Below are 26,263 nucleotides of genomic sequence, written 5' to 3' on the forward strand. Positions count from 1 at the left end.
GTCGCTCGAGGGGTGGGGATGGAGCGGGGTTCCTTGCACGCCCCTGTGGGAACTCGAGGCGCATGCGCAGAAGGAACGGCCGGGCTCGCAACCCGGAAATGAAGGGCGGGCACGCTTCGGCCGCTCCCCCGCCTTCCGCGTTCGAGGTAAGCACGGCAGCCAATCAGCGCGCGGGACGGGCGGAGTGGGTTCGGCTCCGTTCGGCTCCGTTCGGCTGTGCTCGGCTGGCTGCCGCCGAGCGCCGCTCTCCCCCGCCGCTCCCCTCCCAGCCCGGCGGCAGAGCCCCGCCCCACGCCCCGCCCTCCCCCTGAGCCGCGCCTCGCCATTGGCTGCGCCGGGCGGAGAGGAGCTCGGTCAGCCTGGTAACAGGTGACGCTGCGGGCGGGCCGTTTGCCTATTGGCTGCGGCGGCTGTGAGGGGGCGGTTGGGGGTGGGCTGAGGTGGCCCTGAGGGCGCTGAGGTGGCCCGGGGGGGGGGCGGCCATTTGCTGGGGGCTGTGAGGGGTTAAGGGCGGGTTTGAGTTAAAAAGTTAAAAATTAAAGCCCTTAACGGCACCTGAGAGGGCTGCTCTTGCAAGTCGTTGTTACTTGTGGGAAATAATTGATAAATAAAGAAGAAATAAAAATAAATACAAGAAATAATATAAAGAAATAGATAAAAAAAGAACGTTCCTACAAAACGTCACGCTGAGTCACACTTACTGCACATAGATCTGATTAAAAAATAAATAAAAACAATGTAACTAACCGCCTGAATAAATTAACCTGAATATAACGAATACAGTTAATTAACCCCCTGACGCTGTGTGCCCCCAGCGCTGTGGCAGGAGATGGACTGGGAGCAGCTGGAGCTGAACCCCAGGGTGGTCGCAGCCCTGAGGAAAGGTAACGGCCGGCCCCTGCCCGCTCTGCGGCAAACTCTTTCTTGTGTGCATGACTATAAAGCAATGGAAAGTATTTATAAACATTCCTCTAATTTCAGCTGACATAAAATCAATAAAAGAAGTTTTAAACCTTTCTGGAGCAGACTTGCAAAGACTGATGAAACTGTCCAGTGCAGATGCAGAGTGTCTGCTGAAAACTGTCTCTCACTCGCTGAGGAGAAATTGTATGCTTACAGGTAATACAATCAATACAAAAAATGTTCTTAAAATACTGTCACTGGGAGAAGATACAGTTTTGGTTCCTCGCTGATGCAATGATATGATTCTGAGAATGAAAACGTGTTTTAGTTTTGCTATAGCGGTTTAATTACCCTAAGGGCTGCCTCTGTGAGACCCTGAAGATAGATGGAATTGTGTCAGTCATTCTTTGGGATTATGCCAGTTTAAAACAGGACAAAATAATACTCTAGTCTGGAAAACTTGATTATATGAACACAATATTTTCTTTTTCTCTCCCTCTTTTTCAATATTTTCCTTTTGTGCTAAGACTAGTTAAAAAGCTTATATGACATCTTATAAACTACATAAACTGATTGGATAAGAAAATGTCATTCCAAACCAAGCAGGATTGGATAGCTCTTCCTATACAAGTACTTCATGGCTGCACTGTACTTAGAATCTATTTTCTTGTGATCAAGGTGTATCTTTATGCCTTGGCCAGATGCTTGCTACACTGTTTCATAGCCTGCTATAGCTTTCTCTTTCTGTAATTGCTCTGCCTGAACCTTGCTGGCAAGATTTTCCTGGAATATATTTTTTCAGAGACACTTCTTTGAGACAGAGAAAGGAAAACAGTTATAGGGGAGAACAGGGTTTGGTGTCAACGACCAGTTTTTGAAGAGGCGTTTCATTAGTAGGTTTTGCAGGGGAGACCAGGCTGAATTAGAAAATTTGTCAACAAAGCATCCCGTGTAGATACAAACCTGGTGTACAGTGTCAGCATCTATCTATTTTGTATCATTGTGAGTTAGAAAGATACTAAATAAAATTTTCTTTTTCTTTCTTTATTTTTTTAAATCCTTGAAAAACTCTGCAGCACTTCAGCTCTACCAAGATAAAGATCATTTTGCCTCCCAACACCAGAAGCTAAGCGTGGGATGTTCGGTACTAGATAACTTGTTAAAAGGTGGCATCCCTTTAGTGGGAATCACAGAACTTGCTGGAGAAAGTTCTGCTGGGAAGACTCAAATTAGTTTGCAGCTGTGCCTTTGTGTGCAGTATCCTTACAAATACGGTGGATTAGAGTCTGGTAAGTACTAAAATATAAATATTGATTATTAAATTTGCCTTTTAGAGGAAAATACTGTCTTTAAGAATGCCACCTGTGTATTGAGGTAAATGTGCGTATTCAGTGAGTGTCTTCCCCTTCTGCCATAGCATTAGTTGTAAGCTGCTTAGTAATGCAGCATCACAGAGAGAAAAGCATGCAGTGCACACGCCCTGCATCACGACGTAATTTAATACAGAATTACTGTCGTCTATTGTTTATCCGCATGCCACTGCGGGTAGAACTAAACACACATGCAGACAACTTAAGAAAAGTGTCACTGTCGTAAGTACTTATTGACTCCTCAGGTAACAACCACAGCGAAGCAGCCTGTCAGGTAATTTACCACAAACATCTCAGGTATATAGCATACATTCCCTAGCTGACAGTTTCAAATTCTGTAAAATACTTAATCTGATAACAGTAATTGAAGTGTTTAACAGAGTAAAACTGATGGAAATCCAGTTGAAGAAAGTATTGTTTGTAGCTGCCATTTTCCTATTTTGGCAAAAGTAAGTAGGTGTATTTTTATTATTTTTTTTAACCATCTTTATCACGTTGATCTAATTTATAGTATTTTCTTTTAGTATTATATGCTGTCTTAGAAAGGGGGAGATCTGAGTGACTTCTGAGAATTCACTGTGCTGATAGGCTGCCTTAGGTGGGTTTTAGCAGTGATCTTGCTCATCCTTCCATGCAGCACTGGGTTTAATTTGGCAGTTCTGTCATTTGTTTTGAGGAAACTTAATTATTTCTTGTAATGTATTCACCCACATGGAAAAATCATGGAATGTCCAAATCATATTGCTTAAAGAGCAGAAATTAGCCTTTGGCTTATGTTAGTTTGCTTTAAGTTAATTAATCAGAACAGAAGCAAACATATTCTGTTCAATTCCATCCTGTGTTGCTGCTAACTGCTGCAGATAGTATGGGTGCAAACAGATTTTTATTTATGCCCCAGGACTTCTCCCTCTTTACGTTGAAAGAAAGGAACAGGCTAAACGGAGTACAGAAAAAGGTGGCACTCTAGTCTCAAGACTGTTCCTTGCAGGGCTATTAAATGGCAAATCCTTCATTATTTGTGTTTGAAGTTGCTTGATTTTTCTTGTGCTGTTCTGGTGCTGTTATGATTGCTTTGTTGTGTTTGTGTTCCCCATCTGCCTGCTCTTAAATATTTCATGGCTATCAAAGGTCCGGTGAGAGAACCAAAGCATTTTGGAAGAGCTCACAAAAGTTTTGAGTGTATCAATTAAACTCTAGTATATGTGCATTAAGAAAATCTAGAACAAAGGTACTAAATGTGACCTATTCTTTTTTTTTTATATATATACTTTCCTAAGTAGGAGCTGCAGCATAGCAGATCGTCGTCATAGTACATCAGAGCAGATCTGTTTGAACATTCAATTTAAGAATCTCAAACACAATCACAGTTTGACTATTCATTTATTGGATTTATTGAACTCTTTTGTGAAATCAGAATTCTTCAAAGAGAAGGAAAAAGATACTGAGTTAAAAGGTGTCGCACAGAACTCTGTGGTGGGTAAAAGATTCTTAAGAACACTGTAATGTGGGCACTTCTCAATTAAATTAGAGCCTTTTAGTTTGTGTTTCAGTATGGTCAGAAAGTAATTACAACTTGGAGAACCCAGGGTTTCATCTAATTTTCCAAAGTTGTAATTTGGTAGAAGGTAATTACTCTTGTCAGGCTTTTAGATTCTAAACAGCAGCAGCAAAATGTGAAGTGCTCTCTTCAGGCTTTGTAGTTTTTTAAAGATTTTTTCAAGTTCAACTGAGACAAATTCAATATGGCTTGTTGAGAATTGCCAAATTTTGGAGGTGGGCAAGGTACAGAAGGCAGAAATATCCAGTTGCAGGAGTTGGAGTGCTAGAGCAGTGGTATCCTAATTCTTGCAGTTTTTCACTCAGGGTTGTATCCTGCCATATCTTAGACTGCGAGGTCTTAGAAGAAGATGCTGTTTGCACAGCACTTAGAGAACAAAACCTCAATTTCTCTGCAGTCTATAACTGTGGAATGTGGTGGACTTATGTGGAATACAGGAACTGAAAGGTTAGGTTAAAGTATGGGACAGGTTTATTCTGTAGGAAATCTGAGGATGAAAAAAAATGTTTATTAACCATCAGAGAGGTTTGGCTCTACTTATAGGATGTTTAACTTGGTGCTAAAACATAGCTAATTATTTGAAATTGTTTGTGTTTTTTGGTGGTGGTTGGCTGTTTTTTGTGTGTATGGTTTTTGTTGTTGTTTTTTGTTTTTTTTAGTACTAGAAACTTTCCTTCTCTTAGGTGGAAACGTTGAAATACATTCCTTTAGACAGTACGGATTTGCCGTGTATTTCCTACCTTTGACTTGGTGCTAATCTTGTTTACAATTCTCAGCTCTAGAAGGCTGGCAGTAAACCATGGAATGAGGACATCCTTTGCCTCCAGGCCATCTTTCTGCTGGTCTAAGAATGTCAGTTATGGTCTATTGCATATAGGCTGAATTTATTTAATATGTCCATATTCATGAGCAATACATGAATATAATGTGACGTGCATACCTATATTAGAATTCTGTACTGGGAAAAAAAAAAGTTTGCTGCTGATTCTTATTAACAAAGCTGGTTTCTGGCATGGCAGATTATGCTCACAGGACTGAAAATCCTTCCATTATCTGATGATCACTTGCAATTTTTTGTGGTGGGATTTTTTGTGCTTTTTGTTTGCTTGTTTTGGGATATAGTTTTTTTGATTGTTTTGTTTTTTGGCCAACAATAAGTATAACACATTTATCTGCCTAAATACTAGTAAAGCACTAAGATCAGATAAAATACCTAGTTTCTGTTCGGTTGTTGTGGAACCATAAAAAAGATGCTTCTATGGTCACCGAGGATGACTGATTTCTTAAGTATCTCCCAGCTTCCTCCTCAAAAGTGATAAATATGACTCCTGAGTTGCTGTTAGTGTTGACAGCTTCCTAATAAGCTGTAAATAGCACGCTGCCGTGGGCCTTTCTGTTTGTGTTGTGCTAGTCTCCTCATTTATTTAGGTTATGACAATTCACTTATCATTAAACGTATGTGAATATTATTAAGTGCTTTGGAGACATGAGTAGGCATCACTCCTTAACATCGTGTTTAATTATTTTAGTTATTTGTCAGTTTCTCCTAGCCCTTGTTACACTGATGTGAAGCACCTTCTGTGTTTCTAATTTACTGGTGTATATTCTTGGTAATCAACAGTTTCATTGTGTCACAAATGTGAAGCTGAAGAGCCTTGATAAAGATCCAGCAGGAAAGAGAGCTGCTTCCATTTTATTGTGAAACTCTACTTTGAAGCCAAGACAAAGTTCAGCTTATATATGTTGTGTGACTTAATTCTCTTAATGTTCAAGATGAAAATTATATTATTGTTTTCTAAAATCAGCAAATTTCAGGAAAATGGATAAGGTTGTTCCTGTGTATATTTTGGAGAAATCACGAGTGGAACAGTTTTGTTCTCAGAATATAATATCTGTGGTAGTAAATTTAAGTGAAGGCAGAGAAGTGTTGCTGCAGAGTAGAAGTTTAGCAGGTGACAGAAGTAAAGCTGTTCTTAAAAAGAAATAATCATCTTTTTTACAAGTGCTTAAGTAAAAAAAAAAAAAAAATGTGCTCACCTGATTTTAAAGTTACTGCTATGATTGTAAGAAGAGGACAGAGTGTATCTATTGACCAGGAATTTTAAATCTAGGTTGCTGGACCAGTGGAGCAGAGGGGACCAGATACTTGCTTCTCCAGCTGTTCTTTTTTGCTTCCAGGTATTATGGCAGTAGGATTACCTTGCTTGCCTTGACTTACTTCTTAATCATATACGAATGTGAAACTGGGATACAGCTGTGCATGTGTTTGTAACACAGTAGGATTGGTTGGATGGTTTTATATTTTGCTTTTACCTTACATTTATTTCTGTCACTGTTCTTATTACTGTACTGAAATCACTTGCAAAGGTCTTCAGCAGAATCTCACATTTCTTTGTCTTCAGATGAGTTAATTTTAGAAAAATGTATTTTTTCAGCAAGTTTCTCAAGTTTTCTGTTTAGAGTTGCTGAATGTTGCAATAACTGGGTTGAAATACTGTTATTTAAACAACAGAGCATTGATCTATTTAGAAATGTAAGCCTGCATTTGAAAAAAAACATGAAGTCTGAAGTGACAAACATTCCTTCTTTTTGAAGTAAACAGAAGAGAGCACAAAGGATGCAGTGCTTAAGGCAGATCTGATTTTTAAAAGCCAGATGCTCTCGGTGTAAGCCATTATTTGTGGTGAAGAAATCACTGTCTTTCAGAATCAGGCAGTGTTGTGCTAAAGGTAATCAGCTGTGAATAAGGAAGGAGAAGTCCAGAATGTTTTACTTCACAAACTCTTTTAGCCTTAAGATATCTCAGCACAAGTTAGCACAGCTTTTGTTAGCATGAAATTCAGAACCACACGCGCTTAAGGCAGCTGTATATCTTGGAGGGTTTTCGCTATTTTTGTTTGTTTGCTGGTTTTGAATTTGCACCTTAATAATTTCCAGTTTTGTAACTTAAATGTTGCAAGCCATAATTGGCCTATTTGAGCAACCACTGATGCTGGATGCACGTAATGCCAAATTTGTGATTACAAGTTTGTTGCTTTTTTTTACTTGCTAGCTTTTTAGAAATGGTAAAACTGAAAGTCTGGTTTGGAGTGCAGGAACTGCAGTGATTTATACAAGAATTTATGGAGGGGTTGGGGAATATTGAGCTGAAGAAGGAAGTTTAGTCCTAAAGAAAATTAGCCTTATGCTCATCTTTGCCTAATATCAAGGATTCTTAGAAATCAATATCCACTGTTATGCAGGTGTCCACCAGCAAAATATTTTTTTGATATTGTAACCATTAGTTTTTCCTTGGTCCAGTCCTGAGCTCATCCTGTTTCTTAAAAAAGACTTAATCTTTAGGCATAACTATAATTTTCAGCTGTTTTCAGGTAGTTCTGGCTATTTCTGCAGTAATGGCAATAATTTTATTAAGAAAATATTGCACGTATTTATTTTCTTGCCCCATCATGTTTGATGCATATGCTTAATTTTCTCTGCAATAATGCATCCTTGTTAACCAGAAACCACAGTAAAAATACATAGACATCAGTCACAGTAATGTTATTGAAATTTAATGTTTTTCTTATCTAGTGTACCATTTTTAAGAAGAGTTAATTGGAATGAGTTTGGGTGAGTGATCCTCTTTAAAATGGTTAACAAATTATGGCAGTAAGTGCCCCTTCATAAGTAAATTTGACACCAAGAAAGTTCAAAAGAACAAATGAAAGTAAGCAGAACACTGGTCTAAGGCAGGCCATGCAGTATGACTCCATTTGTGGGTTGGATAAATTATGGTGCTCCTCATCACCCAAGTTAGGGAGGCAGGCATTCGGCAGCCGTGCAAAAAGTGTCACCTAGTGGATTACTGGAGAGTATAAAAGTGCAGTTGTGTCAGCAGGCACCAATAAAGCACCTGGCAACCACTTTTGAGTGTATAATTCATTATTTTATTTTTGTGCTGTTGGGAAAGCTGTCTGTGTAAGAGCCCTGCTGTGATAACAGAGCTTGTTTCCTTCATTATAGGGGCTGTCTATGTTTGTACAGAAGATGCGTTCCCAAGTAAACGTTTGCAGCAACTCATAGATCAACAGCATAAGCTGCGTGCAGATGTTCCACCTGAAGTCATACAGAAGATCAGATTTGGAAACAACATCTTCGTCGAGCATGCAGCAGACCTAGTAAGTAGGAGCACAGACTGCAAATACATGATTATAATGCTACAGTCCAGTAACCACAAGAGTTTTTTGAAGCAGACCTTTCAAAAGGCTACAAGTGAACTAAGATCTATAACAAATAATTCTTAACCTCTGCAGTTAATGTTAAGGAACTATTACAATGTTTTATTGTGAAAGATATTTTTAAATGACTATTAATATTTCTTATAATGTGGTTGTTTTTCACAAGGTATGCTTATTAAAATGTGGTAAAGTTTGTTTGTTGTGGTTTAACCCTGGCAAGCAACTAAGTGCCATGCAGCTGCTCTTCCACTGCTTTATGGGGGAAAAGGGCAAAAGTTAGAAAACTCATGGGATGAGATAAAGGCAGTTCAATTAGAGAGCGATATAAAAATATATATAATTTTTTATTTTATTTTTTTTAAGAAGTAAAGAAGTGATGAAACATCCCTTTGGCCAGTTTGGGTCAGGTGTTCTGACTCTGTGCTCCTTTGCTTCTTGTGCACCCCCAGCTCCCTTGCTGGCAGGGCAGTGTGAGAAGTAGAAAAGTCCTTGACTCTGTAAGCACTGTTTGGCAGCAACCAAAACACTGGTGTGTTATCACCACTTTTTCATCATAACTCCAAAACAGCAACATATGAGCCTCTACAAAGAGGTTAATTTATATGAGCAAAGAGGTTAATTTAAATCATATGAGCCTCTACAAAGAGAATTCATTTCATTGCAGCTCCTGGAGAGATCATTACTGAGTCTGGAGGCACCAGATAAATAAATAAGCAAAAGGTGTGGTGTGTTCTGAGTGACTTTTAATATAACACCAGAATCAGTAAAAATGAAAAGTAAACAGGTGGAAGGGAAGAATGCAAAAAATGATGCCTGCAATAAGTAGTGGCACAGCATAACTGCAGTGCAGCTGTCTTGCCCTTCTCTCCCTGTTAGACATCTGTACTGGGTCTGGCCCATGACATCTCAGTAAACTTGGAAGGAAAATGTTCTGCATTCTTGCCATGTAGAAGCCATGTTCAAGTGCTGCTTCTTTTCCTAAGTGGCCATGAATATGCCATTTATTGACAAACCATTGCAAGTTCTTTTTTCTGTAAGGCTTAAAGTAGCACGTCTTAAAACATTGCAATTGCTGTAGTTTTTTCTTAATAGTTTGTAAATGAAGAAGGTACTGTACGTTGCTGTAATATACTTGCCACTTTCACTGCTGGGAAGAAGCTAAGCAACCTTTGCTGTGTACCTTCCATTGGAAACATTAATTAAGGCTCTTATTGTAATTTCTGAAAGCTGTAGAGTACATTATTGTTAAAAGGAGAGACTCATCCTACAGTAGTACACAGATCTCTCTGAAAAGTAAAGAACTGCACTCACTGCTAATTAAAACAACTTTCCAATAAATTATTATAGTTCATCTATTGCTATGTAGAGATTCTGTTTGTGTGTTTGTGTGCATCAGTATACATAAAGTATACATTGTACCCCACAGAATATTTCCTAGTTAAACTTCCTGCAACTTAAATGCTTGGTGACTTCAAAATATTCAATTAATGAAAGTTTTTAATAAAAAGGGATGATATAGGTCACAGATACTCATATTAATAAAACTCTTCATCAATATGGATTTGATGTAGCAGCTGTATTTTTCACTGTCAATGTCACTAGTGGAACAGCAGCATAGTCTCTAACTGCTGTTTTGAATATTTAATGCTAGTCTGGAGTTCTCAGTGAGAACCATGCTGCAAAACAGGAATTGTTCAGGATTGTATTATTGCGTTCTTGAGATTTTGACATGTCTGTGCATACTTTAAATCAGAGCTGCAAATTACTGCAGTACATTATGCATGCACAGATAGTCTCTGATGTTTTATTACAGAAAATTGTGTCTGTAAAAATAATTACTAGCGAGACTTGAAGATCAACGAACTCATTTTATGATGAGAACCTTCATCAGCTTGCATTTCAGTGATGAGATCTGTAGCTACAGAGTAGAGTAGAGTTATTGGAACCTTTTTAATGCTGTTTGTATTTTGGGGTAGGACACCTTCCACAACTGCATTACTAAAAGGATTTCCCTGCTGCTCAAACGAGGCATGGTGCGGTTGGTGGTCATAGACTCTATTGCTGCGCTATTTCGATGTGAGTTTGGAGCTTCGGATTCTGTTTTGAAGGCTCGATATTTGCAGATGTTCGGAGCACAGCTTCACAGTTTAAGCACACGATTCAGCACTCCGGTTGTGTGCATTAATCAGGTATGGCATCAGAAGTGCTTCTCGTTGTATGGGGACCATTTCATCAGTTGCTGTGTGCGTGTGTGTAAATCTGTGTTGGTTAGTGTCGTGGTTTAACCGGACCGGCAGCTAAACACCACGCAGCCGTTCGCTCACCCTCCCCCCTCCCTCTCTGGGACGGGGGAGAGAAATGGAAAGTGAAGCCCGTGAGTTGAGATAAAGACAGTTTAATAAGACAGGAAAAAAAAATAACAAAATAATAATAACAATAATAATAATGATGATACAATGGTGATAATACGAAAGTAATAATAGTATGTACAAACAAGTGATGCACAATGCAATTGCTCACCACCCGCTGACCGATGCCCAGCCTAACCCCGAGCAGTCCGGCCCCCTCCCCCCGGCTAGCCACCCCTATATATTGTTTAGCATGACGTCAGATGGTATGGAATACCCCTTTGGCTAGTTTGGGTCACCTGTCCTGGGTCTGTCCCCTCCCAGCTCTTACTGCACCCCCCAGCCTGCCCGTTGGCAGGACAGAGCAAAGGCTGAGATGTCCTTGGCTTAGTATAAGCACTGCTCTGCAACAATTAAAGCATCGGGGTGTTATCAGCACTCTTCTCATTCTAAGCCAAAACACAGCATTCCACCAGCTACTAGGAAGAAAATTAATTCTGTGCTAACTGAAACCAGGACAGTTAGATTTCTTGTTATTGTGTTTAACAGTCAGGTGAGTCTTAATAACTGATCAAAACTTTGTTTTCTGTAAATAGATGTACTTTAAAGTAGTAATTTTTAACTTTTGAAAAAGTTAGGAATATTAAGCTTTTATAGACCATTAATTCTCTCAAAGGAGACTTCCATTAAAGCTAACAAAAATGGGTATGTACAGCAACTGTGCAAGGCACCCAGCTGAACTAACAGAATTCTTTTGTGTGCTGGCTTCAAGTGCTGTCATCCTGTAGCTTGCTGTTGGAGCTCTGCAAGCACAGTTTTATCTATCCAGGGGAGGGTAAAATGCCAGGGACTTCGCTGCAGTTTTGTATAGCTCAGTGGTTCTGTGTAACTGCAGAGATTACTAAAACATCACAACGCAAGCAAGCTGACTTGAACCAAAAAAAGATACAGCCTCAAATTCCTTAGTGTTTAGCCTCCAAACCAGCTGTAACTCACATGCTAAGCAGTGTGGGGAAAGTGGCTTTTTATACAATTAAAAAAAAAAAAAAAAACACAACTGAACATAGAGTCTAGCTAGAAAAGAAAACCTCATGGATAAGGCATAAAAATCTTTGTTCTGTGCAGAAAAAGCAATAAATTAAGCTCTTGACTCAGGGAAGTTCAGATTAGTACGATACCATATTAGTGTCTGGACTCTATTTTAGAGTACACAGAATATGATTCAATAGGTCAAGTCTGTAGTTACAGAAATAAACTGACTACAATATTGAGGAGGATTTGTAATGTAATCATTTCTGTACATTATATACAGAAAATAAGTACCTATAGCTTAATTTGCTGTGTTTTCTGAGGAACTTGTGCTGAAGAATCATGACACTAAAAGACAGCATAAGGAATCAAGAGGTGTGGATTTTGTCACTAAGTTGTGGTCAAAAGCAAACTGCTCCATTAGGCAAGGACAGATTTTTGTACTTTTTTTTTTTTTTAATAAATTAAAAAAAAAAATCAGTAGTTAAACTAACATAAGCCGTAGCTAGCATAACTCTCTTCTAGCATGCCTTGGAAGAGTAAGGGTTCTTCTAACTTGTCGTAATATGTGATCTGTAAACCAATAAGTTGACTTAATGATACTAAATCATATCAGTATTGTTGATCAGTATGTTGAATTTTGATGGCTTTGTTCCCTGCCCTGCTGATTGCTAAAATCAAACACGTGCCTACAGGTCAGCCTCAAACGCTGTTGTTTTGCTCTAGGTGACCGACGCAGTGGGCGAGTCAGAAGCTGCTCAGTGTGGCTGTGGGTAAGTCATCTGCAGGGGAATGTAACAACGTCGTACAGCGTTTAACCACTGTATGTTCCTGTAACTCCAGTACCAACTACCAGTGCATGTTAAGAGCAGCGGTGCATTTATTTACCCAGCAGTGCTGTGTTTCCTAGAGATCAGTAATAGCTGCTGTGCCCTACAGTGGAAGAAACCATCATAAACAGTGATGTGGTAATCCCTAATCAGCAAGTTGAAAGGACAGATTCCCTGGAGTTAATGGCTGGTGTACTTGCCAGCACAAGAGGAATTTTGCCTCTCTTTATTGATATAAGCAAGTGCATTTTCTGTTTGCTCTGAAAAACACAGCAAGCAAACCTTACGGGTTGTTTTTGTTGCTTAAGGAGGAAAATTATAACTATCTTTTGACACCAAGATATTAATGAGATTCAAACATACATATTTGTTGTTTGAATCCTAATGGTAAACTTCATTTATAGATAAGCTAGGAGCTACATAAATGTGTTTTTGTGAGGAGTTAATTACGTCCTCCAGATTGAGGAACTGACACAGAGCAAGAGTAAGGCTGCTTTTTTCCCTGGTTATCTTGATATCTTGAAATTCTTTTACTGGAGAGGTTGCAATCTCTCCAGGAAAAAGAAAAACAAAATCTGTTTTAAGCTTTGTTGAAAGTAGTACATGAAAGTAGTGCTGTATCTACCAAATGTTTCTAAATGTAAGTTTTAATGGAATTCAGGGCCAACAATTCCATAACTCAAATACTTAAATTCAAACATTTTCCTAATATTATTTTAATGTCACAAGAGAGAATCCCATCAAAAAAGGCAAGTATACATGGCAGTAGTTGGAAGAGTGACTGAATTACTCTGTACAAAGGCACTTCCAACTATCACCTTGTTACAGAGACCCTGCTGTGTAGCACTGTGAGTACACCCTGTGAGCTCCATTTTTGAAGCCATACAGCTTGAAATGTAGCAAACAGTAGATGGCTTCTGTTGTAGCAAAACTACATTAGAAGAACCAAAGATATCCCCTATTAAATTCATACATGCAAAACTCTGTAATGCTTTCTTTATAGTTCAGTGGATAACAAAGTCACTCCAGCACTTGGAATAACCTGGGCAAATCACCTGCTAATGAGACTGATGGTCAGCCGAGTATCACAACGCGAGCAGTTGTCTGGAGCCGTGTTTCACCACACTGGAAACGTGAGGACTTTAAGAGTGGCTTTTGCTCCTCATCTACCTCCATCCTTTTGCTGCTATACAGTAGAATTGGAAGGTGTGAAAGGAATAAAGTAAGTCCTTTGTATATTAAAACTTCCTGCTCCAAAAGTGTATTGAAACTGCTTTGCTTCAGGAAGGATCATTAATAAGATGCAATTCTTCCTTGGTGGGGGAATGGATGCTGAACTCCATGAGAGGTGATACGACAACACATTATGCGTTTTTTACAGTATGAGAAGGTCTTTTTATATTTGGATATATTTACTGGTGTTTCTAGTCCTCATTCTGCTATAAAGCACACAGCTGTTCTTCTATCAGCAGAGTCACAGAAGCAACCATTATCATAAAGCAGCTATCTTTTTTTAGAAAAACTATATATTTTTTAAATCCTGATATTAAAAAGTACCGGAAGGTTACTTGATTTTAACGTCTTACTGCAAGAGCTAAAATTGTACTGGTTTTGTACATATTTTGAGGAAATATGGAGGAAATCTTTGAGGAAATGTCTGCAGATAATTTGGTTCTTTTCCACTCCTTTCCCATTCCCTCCACTCATAGCAGAAGCCTAGTTGACCTCTTCCACTTAAATATCAACTACACACCCAAATCCCCTTGTTCTATTTTCCCCTATCTCAAACTGCATGGTAACCACACGGTCTCAGCTCTGTTCTTGTTCTTCCTGATTCTCTGCACTACTCCGTTTTGTTGGATAGAGGGAGCATTCTTGATTATCTTCTGCATCTCTTCCTCCAGCTGTAGTATCTGTCTCTACTGCTTTTCTCAGAGGAGTTTGGTAGAGCCTTACATGTTTTTCTTTGCATCTTTGTACTATTTATCACATCTTTTTTTCTGCTGGCCTCAAGCCTACTGCTACGATGGGTGCTTTTTCTGGTCATCGCTGCATTCAGGGCCAAAGAAAGCCAAATCAAGTTATTCATCCACAATTTCCAGAGGCTTTAAACCTTACTCTGTCTATGTTATGTGGGTGGGAGCTGTGATCAGTGGTTGATGCCCACTTGTATTGTCCTTGTTAAGCTTTTAAACAGATCCCTTCCCCCCAACACCCTTCTCCTTGCTTCCCCAGATCCCTAAACAGGAGCAGTGTCTGCCATGTTAGAGTCCTGGGTTTCTGTTGTTACATTTCTCAGTTCTGTCTTTAGGTAATTAGCACCTTTTGTTCTCCCTACTACACTCAAACCTTGGACCTGAACAAAGGAAACACAAAGCAAGTAGAATAATGCTGCTTTGCGTTTTTCTGACATCTCTGCAGTCACCTCAGGGGACCTTGTGCAATGATGTAGCAAGTTGGGTTTAAAGCCCTATTTAAAAAAAAAAAAAATCTTCATTATGTGTATTTGGATGTGACCAGTCTCTATTTTTTTTAATAAAATCCAACCATGAAGATTTTAAGTCTTTGCATACTCAATTTTAGGAAAAAACTGAGATCTTCTCAGTCTTCCAATCCTAATGGTCCATGCAGCATAGGTAACACTAAAATTCTCTTCCATTTCTCTTTACCTGGGACAGGGACCTTGACTGGTACAACGCTTATCCTCTTGTAATTTTTTTTTTTTAAAGCCACACATGGATGTAGCTGATAAACAGGAATCAGCCTACCCCTATCCAGTGAGCCTGCCTCCCTGTACAACACACTCAGAGCAGGTTGATAGACATTATATGATATTTTGATAACTTTGTTTGCAACCTGACTGCCCATAGCAAGGTGATGTTAAATAACCACAGGTGTTGCTGCAATGTAAGTTCCAGTTTACTTGGAAGAACACATTATCAAATGATTTAAATAACATCTTACCTGACCCAATCTTCCTGTCATTGCCCATGTTGGTTCTCATCTGGCTCTCCAGCTGCAATTTTAACTCTGAGTTAGCATATGGTGCAGTGAGGTTCCTAGATCCCAGTCACAAACAAAACCCAAACCACTGAAATGTAACCGACCTCCAAGCTTACAACAGTCAGCATGTTCAGCTGCAGTTTCTACCCCTCTTGTCAGTGTCACTTACTACCAGCCTCTGAAATGCTGTTCTTGCATCACTACAGCTCTGGGGTGCAAAGACTGGACAGCCCAAGTTATCTGATGAAGTATCTGCCTTGTGTTAAGTGTCGAAACACACAAGTTTTAATAAATGCAATTTAAGAACCTTCCCTTTATACAGCTTTATTCATCTTTGGATTTCACAACTGAGATTTGTTTCTATACAGGAAAAATTGAACTAATTTTTTTACAAAGATGATTTACATTCTAGAAGTACACTCATCTTTACCCTGTAAGACTGTTTTCAAATATTTCAATTTCTACACTTTGAAAAGAAATGTTAAATGACACGTGAGAAATTTTGAACAACTTTGAATTAATCTACAGCTCTGTGATGTATTTAGAGAGACCTTTTTCAGAAGAAACACAGAGTTCTAGAAACAGATTTCTTTTGAAAAGTAGAATTAAAACAAAGTTAATTTGTGCTCTGCAAAGATAAATTTACACAACTGATGCATTAACAAAACACGTAGTAAAACACATTAAACAATCTCATCACAAGCTTCTTCGTGAAATCACAGTGAATTACTACTATTTGTTACAAATAACATTTGTTATGGGGTAAGACAAACAGGTGAACTCTGAAGTGGATTTCTTCCACAGCTGTAACAAATTGTAAGTACACATGGAGAGCAAAATGCAGCATCTTAAAGCCAATTTTAGCATGTTAAAGTTTTTAATCAAATATTAAATCCACAGATCTAAAAAACAAACAAAAAACCACTGATATCCTCAAGAAGGATAAATTGACATTAAAAATAGTTACCTGGTTTTGTTGTGTTTTTGTTTCGTTTAAATCATGCCCTAGAAAACAAAATACCATTGCTGATTGCATAGAACTTATCTGGGTGGAATACCTTACAGTGTAGAGTATCACAGTATTACAGTGCTACATAATTAAACCTAAAAAAAACAGTAACTTTCCATCCATGAACTGTGACTCGAGTGAATCTGATGAATATAGGGAGCCTAACCTAAGGATTGCTCCTTTTAAAACTACTTGACAGTGCTTCTTCCGTGATGTCTAGAATTTTAATCTCTTACTTTATCATGTGCCAGCACAGCCTTTAGAGCACCTTTGAGCTTTTTGATGTAGCTGAAGTACTAAATGAACTTCAACACTGGTTCTCTAAGCAGCTCTAACTAAACCACACAGTATAGACAAGTTTTTCAACTTCCCTATAGGCATAACTTTTTCTCAAAAAACTCAAGTCTTTCAAACTCCGTTAGGTGGGGTGGCATTGGTTTTCATTTCTGGTTTACTGCTGTGAGCTTCCCCCTTCTTAAAAACAAAGAAAACACCACTGACCTTGGTTATTCAGTGTACAGAGACTACAGTGAATGGTTTGAAAAAAGAGAATCAAAGGTAAATGTTCAAAATCTCCCTCAATTACAAACCACTAAAATAAAAAAAGGAAGAAGAGCCAATGTTTATATGAATATTTCTGTCTGTGACAACGTGAAGTTGCTACAAGGAAACTGTAGGCTTCATAGTATCACATCACATTTATTCTCTAAGTAAAGGCAGACATTACCAAAATGCCATTCTCTTAGCAGCTTTCAGACAAAACACATGACCTATGGAACAAAACTAAACTAACTTGAACTCCTCAAAGTACTGCAAACACGCTTTTGATGAAGCACTGCACACATCTATTACTGTATATTTACAACAGAACCACACCATTTTCAAAATTACTGGATTCAAACAGTATGTTTTAAGTGCAACTTTCTCAATAAAACAAACAAACAAACAAACAACAATTTTAATTTACCACCATTCAGGAAGGTTTGGGGGGTTTGGTTTGTTTTAAGGAAAGACACAAACTCTAATGGGCCCCATTTTCCATTGTTCCTTCCAACTGCTCTCTGCTGTACTCCAAGCACAGACATGCCAGCAGTAGCCAAGTTATTCCTCTCAGAGAGGAGCTAATCACCAACCCGTTACATTTTACAATAACATTTAGCAAGATCAAAACTCAAGGACAAGTATTGCCAGTGTTACTGAAGTGTGGTGCACAACCAGACAGATAAAGGGCAAGAGGCACCTTGGTACCAGTAACAATCTGCGTGTGATTCTTCCTACATGCAAGTTGCCAACTGTACACCTCAGAACCAACCACTGTTAGCAGGAGAACCTAAAGTAACTGGCATAGTCTGAAGTTTTTGTAACCTTTTTACAAGTTCACCTTTACAATTCTGAACAAAGAAAACCAGACCAGATTAAGAACAAGCTGGTACTGCCAAGGCTGTTGTTTTCCTAACAAGATGTCTGTCAGTTCTAAAGATAAATTTTAATTTTCTGTTTAATCAGAGCTGTTGATTTAGTTTGTTACTGAAGACACCCATGAATTATGCAGTCAGTGTTTTTTTTTTTTGGTCTTGTACTTTATGCAGACTGTTAGCTACAACTGGAACAGAGGAAATTCAGAAAGAAAATCTTCCATAAAGGCAAAGTGAGAAGCCCACCTGAAATTGCACTGTACACAAGCCAAGTCATGACAGTAATTCATTTGTGACTGTACACAAGGAAAGTTGACCTTAAATTTGTTTTTGCACTTTACAAGTTTCTCTCAAACTGCAAACAGCACACTGCCTCTAAGCTATAAGGTTATTAACAAGTTCTCGGCCATCATTCTTGGGGATCTATGGATTGGAGAATTCTTGAAATTTGGATTTCTTCACTGAAAAAAAAAAATCTTTTAAATGTAAGAACTGTTTAATAAGCTGTAGCTCAACAATTCAGATTTATCTTCCAACACACTTTAAAATGTAAGGGTTTAAAACACTTAAAAGCACAGTACTGGTAATGCCACCAACAGTAAGGGCTATTTGAAATCCTAAATGAGAAAATCCACTCAGTATGGTCTTGCATTTTAGAAGCTTTTTAGAAAGCATACATTTAACCATCACCAGGGCTAAGTATTTTCTATAAGCATTTCTATTTAAACAAGTCTGCAAAAAATATTCTTTAAGGATGAATGTGTTTGAAAATTTTCAATATATTTTTTAAATCATTCCTTATTACCAAATTCAGTTGTGTCCAAGCAGCTTTTTTTTTTTTTTTTTTTAAAGGAAAGTAAGTCAGACTTTTATAAACCTCTCCAAGTGAAGCGTTTAACTCTACAGAACAGTGTTACGAGGCCCGCTGAGCCACTCCTATAGCAGCAGCACCGTGCTGCTGTGAACCAAGGTGACCGTAATACAGGGCTGCGTGCACTCAGAGCTTCTCATGGTGCTGCCAAAGGGACAGGTGACACTGCTGCAGGCTGCCAGAGCAGTCAGCAGCTGCGGCGGTTCTGGTGTCTCCCCACGCAGCCTGACAGCCTGGTCTACGTACGGTTCCTTCTACAAAGCCAGCTCAGGCTTTGTGCAGAGAACCAAATTCACCAGTGGGTACGTGTAACACGTTTTGCTTTAGGGGGAAAAAAGGTATATATATTATATATTTTTATATTAAGCTCTTTAATAAAAGATTAAAACTCGAGAGTCTACTTTATATGAGTATATACTGTTAAGATAACAGAGCAACAACTTGTTCTTGCTCAAGATCACTAATGAGTCATACTGCTCTGTGCTAAACTTCTACAAATTAGCAGCATCGTATCTCACCGTTTCTAAACCGTCTTTATAGCAGGTATACCATACGCAACTTTCTTCGAAGAGATGCTAATAAGGTACCTCCTGGTAAACATAGTCAAGTGCATTACATATACAACTTTTTGCACCAGTTACTGTAACAACTTAAAACCAGATGCAAAACCAGTCAAATACTTCTAAGAAGTACTAATTCTAACGACTCTTCACAGCCTGTTCAAACTCTAAAACTTGTTTCTCTCTTTCACTTGGTGCTAACCTAGAATGAATGTTCCAGCTTTTCCCAAAGTTAATTTTGTTCTGCATTTTCCAACTCACAACTACGACCACAAATACATTTTTACACTTGTTTTACTTTCTCATCCACTCCACGTGACTTTTTACAAAAGATGAACAAAATTACAAGCTTTACAGAAAAGCAAAAGGAAATACTAGTATCTATAAAATACTTAAAACATACGTACTTAGTTCCAGCAGCAGTCCTTTATACAGACAGCATATATATTAACCGTAAGTAGATTTAACATGGATGTGTGGTCAAACAAGTTGCTTGCCGCCGGTGGCCATCTAGTGCTTCCTCTGGGGCCCTTAGATTTGAGTGGTCCTTTGCACAGCAGCTACTCCACAGTGTAACAGCCCAGCCTGCAGTTGCCTGCTTCTGCTGTCATCAGCTATTACGGAGAAAGGATTTGGGATCAGCGTAAGGAAATGTTGGAGCACTTTCAGCGTACAGAGAATGGGGCTGTGAATTCCAGTGGACAAGCGAGAAAGTCAACCTGAGGCTTGGCGTTTCCCTAAGAGCAACAGCAGCTGCTCTGGGACAGCTGCAGTCCAGCGCTTCAGTATCCTTCAGCCATACAAGATAAAGGTCAAAACGTTTTCCATTTGTTCTGATCAACGTGAGCTGACCTATCTCCATTGATTATTGTGCCCTAAGACGTACGTCAATAAGTATCAAAGTTATGGTCACAGGTATTGCTATTCATGCTATCTAGATATAATGTCACCCCAACCGTCTCTTTTGCAGAATTTAACAGCTCAGTCTAGTGGTTAAGGAAGCCATGTCTAAGTGCTGTTTTGCCAGCTAAGGTTTTTAACATCAAAATAATCAGTGGTGCAAGAGAAATCCCCGCCAATGCAGTGTGCTCAATTTGAACTTACACGGTAATGCAAATAATTTATCCTTTTCCCCAGCACCGTATATATTTATTGCTATACATTTCATTTTGCCCACATTTTCAAACAATTTGCATTTTGGTATGCTTTAAATATGTTCATATTTTTACAATTTTTTGGCTGCTGTAATCCTCAGACCTATTAAAGAAAACATAAGTAGCATGAATGGGAGCAGTGCAATGAGCAATATACACCTATATAGTTTTCCTTTAGAAGAAAATACCCACTAATGCCGTGTTTAAAATTGTCCCTATTTAGAGAAGTAAAAACAGCAGTCCACTGAAAAAACAAAAATAAAAATCTACAAACTAGGTGTTCCTATACATAATGATGAGGAACCAAAGCTTTGAAGGTCTCAGTGCTTCTTTATTCACAAAGTATTAGCTAGCTTCTGTCCAAGAATCTCAATGCGCCAAATCAGTATGACTGACACTCAGAGCTCTCGAGTCTGTCAGACAATTATTTCGTTCCTGTGTGAAGGGGGGGAAAACAAAAAAAAAGAAATTATGCAGATGCCCAGATAGTTCAAGCAAATAAACAAAATTACTAACTTTAACAAATAGGAAGAAACAAATACAAGGAACTAGAGAGAACCAGCCTTGTTTATGTTGTTTTGAGGGACTTCCTTATTCTAACAAACATCTTTTCCCCTGATTTTCAACTACAGTACTGAAACAGACCTACTGAGATCAATATACACCCTCTAAAACCCTAGCCCAAGTCTTACTCAAAGCATAAACACCCATCTGTGGGAACCACCACAAGTGTCCGTAGCAAGTAAACTAGAGAAGTTCACAAGTCGATACCTGCTTTTAATACTGCACGTACACACAAAGATAAATAACTCATCCGGAATAACTCATCACTTACATACTAAGAACTCTAGGGCATGATGTTACAAAACCTTTGACTGTTGCTACAAAGAATTATGCTTTACCCTGATGGATTTTTTATTCTTGTTTTGGCTAAAGTTTACTCTAAGCAAAGATTAGCATACGTTTCACACCACAGAAACCTCTGTAGTACATTCATTAGAGATAGTACTGTTAAACCTTTATGCCACTCCACAGCAAAATGAGAGTCACACAATTTGGGTTTATTTGCTGCTTTCGGACAAATAGTGAGGAAGATCCTCGTGTACAGTTTCATTAGTACTGAAGAAGTTGTATCTCCCTAAAATTAGTTGCAGTTACTGTGTTAGTACAATGCACAACACTGTTTAGAACACGGAACACTGCTAGCATAAATGACAATATGGGAAACGCTGACTTATTAGGCAAAAACAAGAAATGGGAAGTAGCGATCGGGCACACCATACACAGTTAGGCAAGATAAGCTTATTTTAGCTGAAGCAAAAACTTAGCAGGCGTGTTTTAGAGACTATTCCTCTACAACCTCAGCAACAACTGAAGTAATGTTTAAGGAAATCTGAAAACTTACAGCAGTTAAGGTGATGGGGCCCTTTTCAATAAAGATGCTTAAGAACAAACACTTAGCAACTGAGTTTTACTAGTTCTTCTTGTTTTTTATTTTTAAAGCAGTGTTTACAAGGAGGTAAGATTTCAGAAGTTTCATATCCATCTTAATAGTTAGACAGTCCAAAGCCAGAGACTGCTTGATATCACAAAAACTAATGGTCTTTTCTAATCTGACTTAAGTACTTGCTTAATATTAATTCACAAAAGTGTTAAAGCATATGCTCAAGACATCATTTAGTAAACGTCTTGCTGAATTAGGATCTCGCCAATCACTGTTGTTTCATTATTTATCACACTTTTTTTTTGTTTTTTAAATCCCAAACCCTACCAATACTATCTATTTTTGTAAGAATATCGTAGGGCTTCTTACTTGAAAATGATCTTCAGTAGCCTTGCCACCCATGTTAAGAACATTCAGAGAACTGGCACGCTTCATGCTGCAACCAGGACAGTGAACATGCAAGGATAAACCGATCAGAATAGCTGAAAACTAACAGCTCTAAAAACACACGTACAACAACGACCAATGCACAGTTAAGGGAGTTTTAACAATGCCCCCAAACTGATCGGAGGAATACCCCTTAAGATAATTATATGAATTAAAATATTTATTATATTCAGTTGTTAATTACATCTAAAACAAATTAGAAGCTCCTCAGAGCTTAAACACTTCAGGCAATTGATTTAATTGCAACTAAAAATGAAATCTCCGTTTTTAAAGCACATCAAATTAATACACTGATTTAACATTAATTTTTAATTTGCTAATCCTCATTTTCATTTTTGTGCAGCTTCTTACAAGAGCATCAAAACATTCAAACATTTTAGGCAAAAGTGGTGAAACAAATTTGTCACGTTGGCAGTATTTAACTTGGAAAAATTAAAACAAACATTAGTTTAGTACTTTCTGCCTCGTCTATATAAATGTCCAAAATCTGTTATTTCAAAAAAACATTTTAGTATATTTTATCTTAAGCATTTCAAGGTGAGGAGAAATAAGATGGTTGCTGCTTTTATCTTTGGTCGTGCTGGCTTTACAGTGCTTCAAGCAGTGGTAACAACAACCCTAGAATACTGTACTGAAGGCAGCGGATGAGGAAAAAAAATGTAATCACCTATACAGGAACTACTGAGAGTCAAAATATCCCTGCATTTCCAGTAGTATCTACTAGTGTTTGAGGTAAGGATTAATAATTTATCTCCATTTCTAAAACATATATAACATCTAACAACAATATTTTAAAGTGTGTGTAATGAAATTCACATTTCTGTGAATTAGTCTGAAGTTTCAGATCCCAGTGACTACAACATCAAGGTCTGATGTCCTTAATCCCAAGGTATCTGTGCATTACTCAGAACGCCCTGGGTTTGCCTTGATTTTTGACCAGCTCTTTAATGAGTTAAGAACTCCTCAATGAGAGCTTTGAATGTTCATTGTTGAACCATACACAACAAAACGAGGCACGAAGCCTGCAGTGTTACCTACAGCTGTACCAGGTCCACACAAAGTTTCCGATGCCTTCCAACAACATGGAAAGGTTTATCCACACAGACCACGTTAGGCACTAACCAGTTTTTCTTTCTACTGAAGCAAGACAACTAACAGTCAAGGCCTAGCATGTGTTTTAAGTGCTTTCATAAAGCAAAGGCTTAGCAGAAAAACGAACCAAAACGCTAATGAACACAGGCAACAGCTGCTATGCAACACACGCCTTCTGTTTGTTGTTTTTTTTTTTTTTTTCCTAATAAGGAATTTGAATGTTTCAAAAGCCAGAATGCACACAATTTAAAATATTTGACATGAGTGTTAGCAACAACAAAGCAAAGACTCATGCATAGTATACACCTCTCATTTATTCAAGGAAACGTGTACAGCAGAGGTTATATATGGAAGTCAAAGTTAATTCATAAAACACAGAACATCAAACTCTCATCAAAAAGAGCATAAAGGTTTATGGAAAACATTCCAGGGAAATAGAAAAATTGTAATTGTAAAAAGGTGTAAATTTTTACAAGTGGATTTATGTCCTTGCTGAAGTGCTAATTAAAGTATTTATCACACCACTTGTGAGGTATGAGATTTTTATTTTTAGAAATCAAAAACTTCAATCTTTAATTAAGAAATATTTAAGAATGTCAGTCTGGCAAATGCACTTACATTCCATGTTAGAAATTTGAACAATTAACAAGGACACTGAATTGTTTTTCTGCTGTATATGTAAGTGCAACAATGAAAGCTTTTTTTTTTTTTTTCCCCCCATTTTAAATTACAAATCTCAACTGTTCTGTTCTATGATAAAATTTTATAAGTGGAAAAATTCAAATCTAACACACTATAAGCAAAGTTAAATCACTGCAGAACTGAATTCTGAAATACGGTAAATAACCAAAGAACTGACACCATGCTTCTGCTATTGTATGTTTCAATGAACAGTTCTTAGGAGGTTTGTTTTTTCTTAAAGTAATGCAGAAGTCTTTTTGACAACAGATTTCCCTGGTAAGTTTTCCACTTTATTCTCTTCAACCTTCTGTGCCAAGCAGTAAGACGAAAATTAAGTCTCTTGTTCATGCTGTGATAATAATATATTTCTATTTGAGTATTTCTCATTTAGAATCAGACCATTTACTTATTACAGAAGCACAGTATAAGCATCAGGTGTAAATAAATTTCAAAATAAAGCAGCCTTCATAGAGACACCAGCAGGGACTGCAGAGTATATCACTAAGAAGGGAGCCACGTAAATCTTCTACCTAAACTGGCTGAGTTGGTAGCAAAAATGACATCTATATATGCTATGGCAGTATTGTAATATTCAGCTCATAATTAAATATCAAAACATCTGCATTATAAAAACTTAAAAGCCCTTTTAGTAAACTCAAACAGAAAAAAATATATTTAATTCAATTTACTAAAGTTTCTTCAGAAAATTAAATTAGAATGCCTTCTTAGAGTATCAATATGTACAGCTATGCTAATGATCTACAAAGCTGGTGTTTAATACCAGGAGTATTAGCTGTTTTTAATAAGAAATGCAAATATAAATTAGGATTTAAAATCTTCTATGTCTTACAAGAACCGAAAGGTAATATTTGTCAACACGCTCAATGTGCATACCTACATAAACGGCTGCCAATACAACACATTTATTACATGTTTTAAAAACAAACTATTCTTTGAGAATAACAGTGAAAACCAAGAAGATTTTGTCAAAAAGGGAATGCAAGAAAGATATTGCCATCTTTCCATATTTCTTTCATACCAATGTCTTTATTTGAGGAAATATCTGCTGATACAGACCACACAATGCAATTAACGTTATGTGGGTAGATTACTTTTATGTTGGTCAAATAACGTTACAGAAATGCAGGCAATAAAGAGGGAGAAGAGTTTTTACAGGACGCTGCAAAGACAAATGTCTTCAAGTAGATGTAACTAATGTACTATATATAATCATGTACTTACTTCAGCTGCAGAAAAAGCGAGCTGTCTTTACTACAGTAAACAGGGAATAAAACTCTGGCTTCTAAGAAACTGAAGACCTTTCCATGTCTCACAAAAAGGAGGAGCAAATGCAGAATTAAATCTGAATATAAGCATATATATCCTTACAAGGCTGCACCTGAACTGTGATGTATGAACTTTAGACAGAACTGAGTAGAAACATAAAACTAAAGTATAGCAATACTAATACTGAAAGCAAGAAGAAAATTCCTTTGTTCTTTTCTGGCTTGCACTGGCATATTTTCTATAACTCCTCCTACATCTGCATACTTCTTTCTTCTAATTACTTGTTTTTCACAGTTTATTCCCAATCTGTCATCTCAGAGGCAGTTCTCAGTTATGTATCGATAAATGCAAAGGGAGTTTTGACCTTGAATTTGATTCAGTGCCTTCAACATCAAGTCTGCAACAGCTCAGCAAAAAAATTTCAATTAAAGATTTTGAAAATCAGATCAAGCTGAAGTTGAAAGTTGCCATCATCATCTATTCTATTACTCATAGATGCAGTCAGAAGATAATCCAAGCTCTCTAATTTAACTGTTTTAAAACAGTTCAAATTCACATTGGCAGAGTTTCCTATTAACTAATTGAGATCCAGTTTCCCACAGCAAGGGAAAGCTGATAGCATGCTGGGGGGTTAAAACCAAACCAAACCAAAAACTCAAGGAGTGCCATTATGAAAACAGGAGTACTAAATTTTTAACACTTCAGTGTGTCTGCAGCAGCCAGAAAGTGATGAATGTTTTTATGCATTTACTAGAAATATACATATACCCAAAACCATAATCATATGGTAATTAGGAAAGTGTGAAAACTCTGAATCAATAAAATTTGATGCTGAAGGTCAAAAAGTTTGAGATGCACAAGTAGGTTCAAGCTTTTCAAAATTCTCCTCTGCTCTCTGAAATCTGGGTTTTCCCAAAATACTGAGAAGGGCTCAAGTCAGTAATTTGCTTTATACTCACAACAATATGTTAATATATTAAAACTACAGAAATCCTTGTCTTAGGTTTACTGTATTCAAGCTTTTATTGTTGAAAAACAAAGG

General features: G+C 37.7%; 2 protein-coding genes across 8 annotated transcripts in view; one reads left to right on the plus strand and one right to left on the minus strand.

Moving 5' to 3' along the window:
* Nucleotides 1–78: 78 nt before the first annotated feature.
* Nucleotides 79–15,446, plus strand: XRCC3 (X-ray repair cross complementing 3). 3 transcript variants are annotated; one of them, XM_082760857.1, is made up of 8 exons: nucleotides 79–146; nucleotides 816–884; nucleotides 955–1,119; nucleotides 1,980–2,192; nucleotides 7,837–7,991; nucleotides 10,028–10,240; nucleotides 12,155–12,201; nucleotides 13,262–15,446. In XM_082760857.1, exons 2-8 carry the CDS (start codon nucleotides 830–832, stop codon nucleotides 13,482–13,484), a joined length of 1,071 nt encoding a protein of 356 aa, XP_082616983.1. In that variant the 5' UTR covers nucleotides 79–146; nucleotides 816–829; the 3' UTR covers nucleotides 13,485–15,446. The 3 variants fall into 3 exon arrangements, with proteins under 3 accessions (XP_082616983.1, XP_082616984.1, XP_082616985.1); XM_082760858.1 differs by having other exon boundaries at nucleotides 982–1,119; XM_082760859.1 differs by having other exon boundaries at nucleotides 117–146; nucleotides 784–884; nucleotides 982–1,119.
* Nucleotides 15,447–15,565: 119 nt separating this feature from the next.
* The window catches only part of KLC1 (kinesin light chain 1), a 50,826-nt gene continuing 40,128 nt past the window's right edge, over nucleotides 15,566–26,263 (minus strand). For 2 of the 5 annotated variants that reach the window (XM_082760851.1, XM_082760850.1), the window contains exons 15-16: nucleotides 22,084–22,150; nucleotides 15,566–20,705 (exon numbers count right to left, since the gene is read on the minus strand). In XM_082760851.1, coding sequence (XP_082616977.1) covers nucleotides 20,640–20,705; nucleotides 22,084–22,150 — 133 coding nt within the window. In that variant the 3' untranslated portion in view covers nucleotides 15,566–20,639. The remainder of the gene's footprint in view (nucleotides 20,706–22,083; nucleotides 22,151–26,263) is intronic. The other 3 variants (XM_082760853.1, XM_082760852.1, XR_014317541.1) reach the window with 2 other exon arrangements.

The sequence above is a fragment of the Aythya marila genome (genome assembly GCF_965140915.1).
Source record: "Aythya marila genome assembly, chromosome: 5".
NCBI lineage: Eukaryota > Metazoa > Chordata > Aves > Anseriformes > Anatidae > Aythya > Aythya marila.

Excerpts from the sequence above, each read along its gene's own strand:
- XRCC3 (XM_082760857.1), top strand. The coding sequence starts at position 830 with ATGGACTGGGAGCAGCTGGAGCTGAACCCCAGGGTGGTCGCAGCCCTG. Across the intron at positions 885-954 it reads GGTCGCAGCCCTGAGGAAAG|TATTTATAAACATTCCTCTA; the intron begins GTAACGGCCGGC and ends AGCAATGGAAAG. Across the intron at positions 7,992-10,027 it reads TCGAGCATGCAGCAGACCTA|GACACCTTCCACAACTGCAT; the intron begins GTAAGTAGGAGC and ends ATTTTGGGGTAG.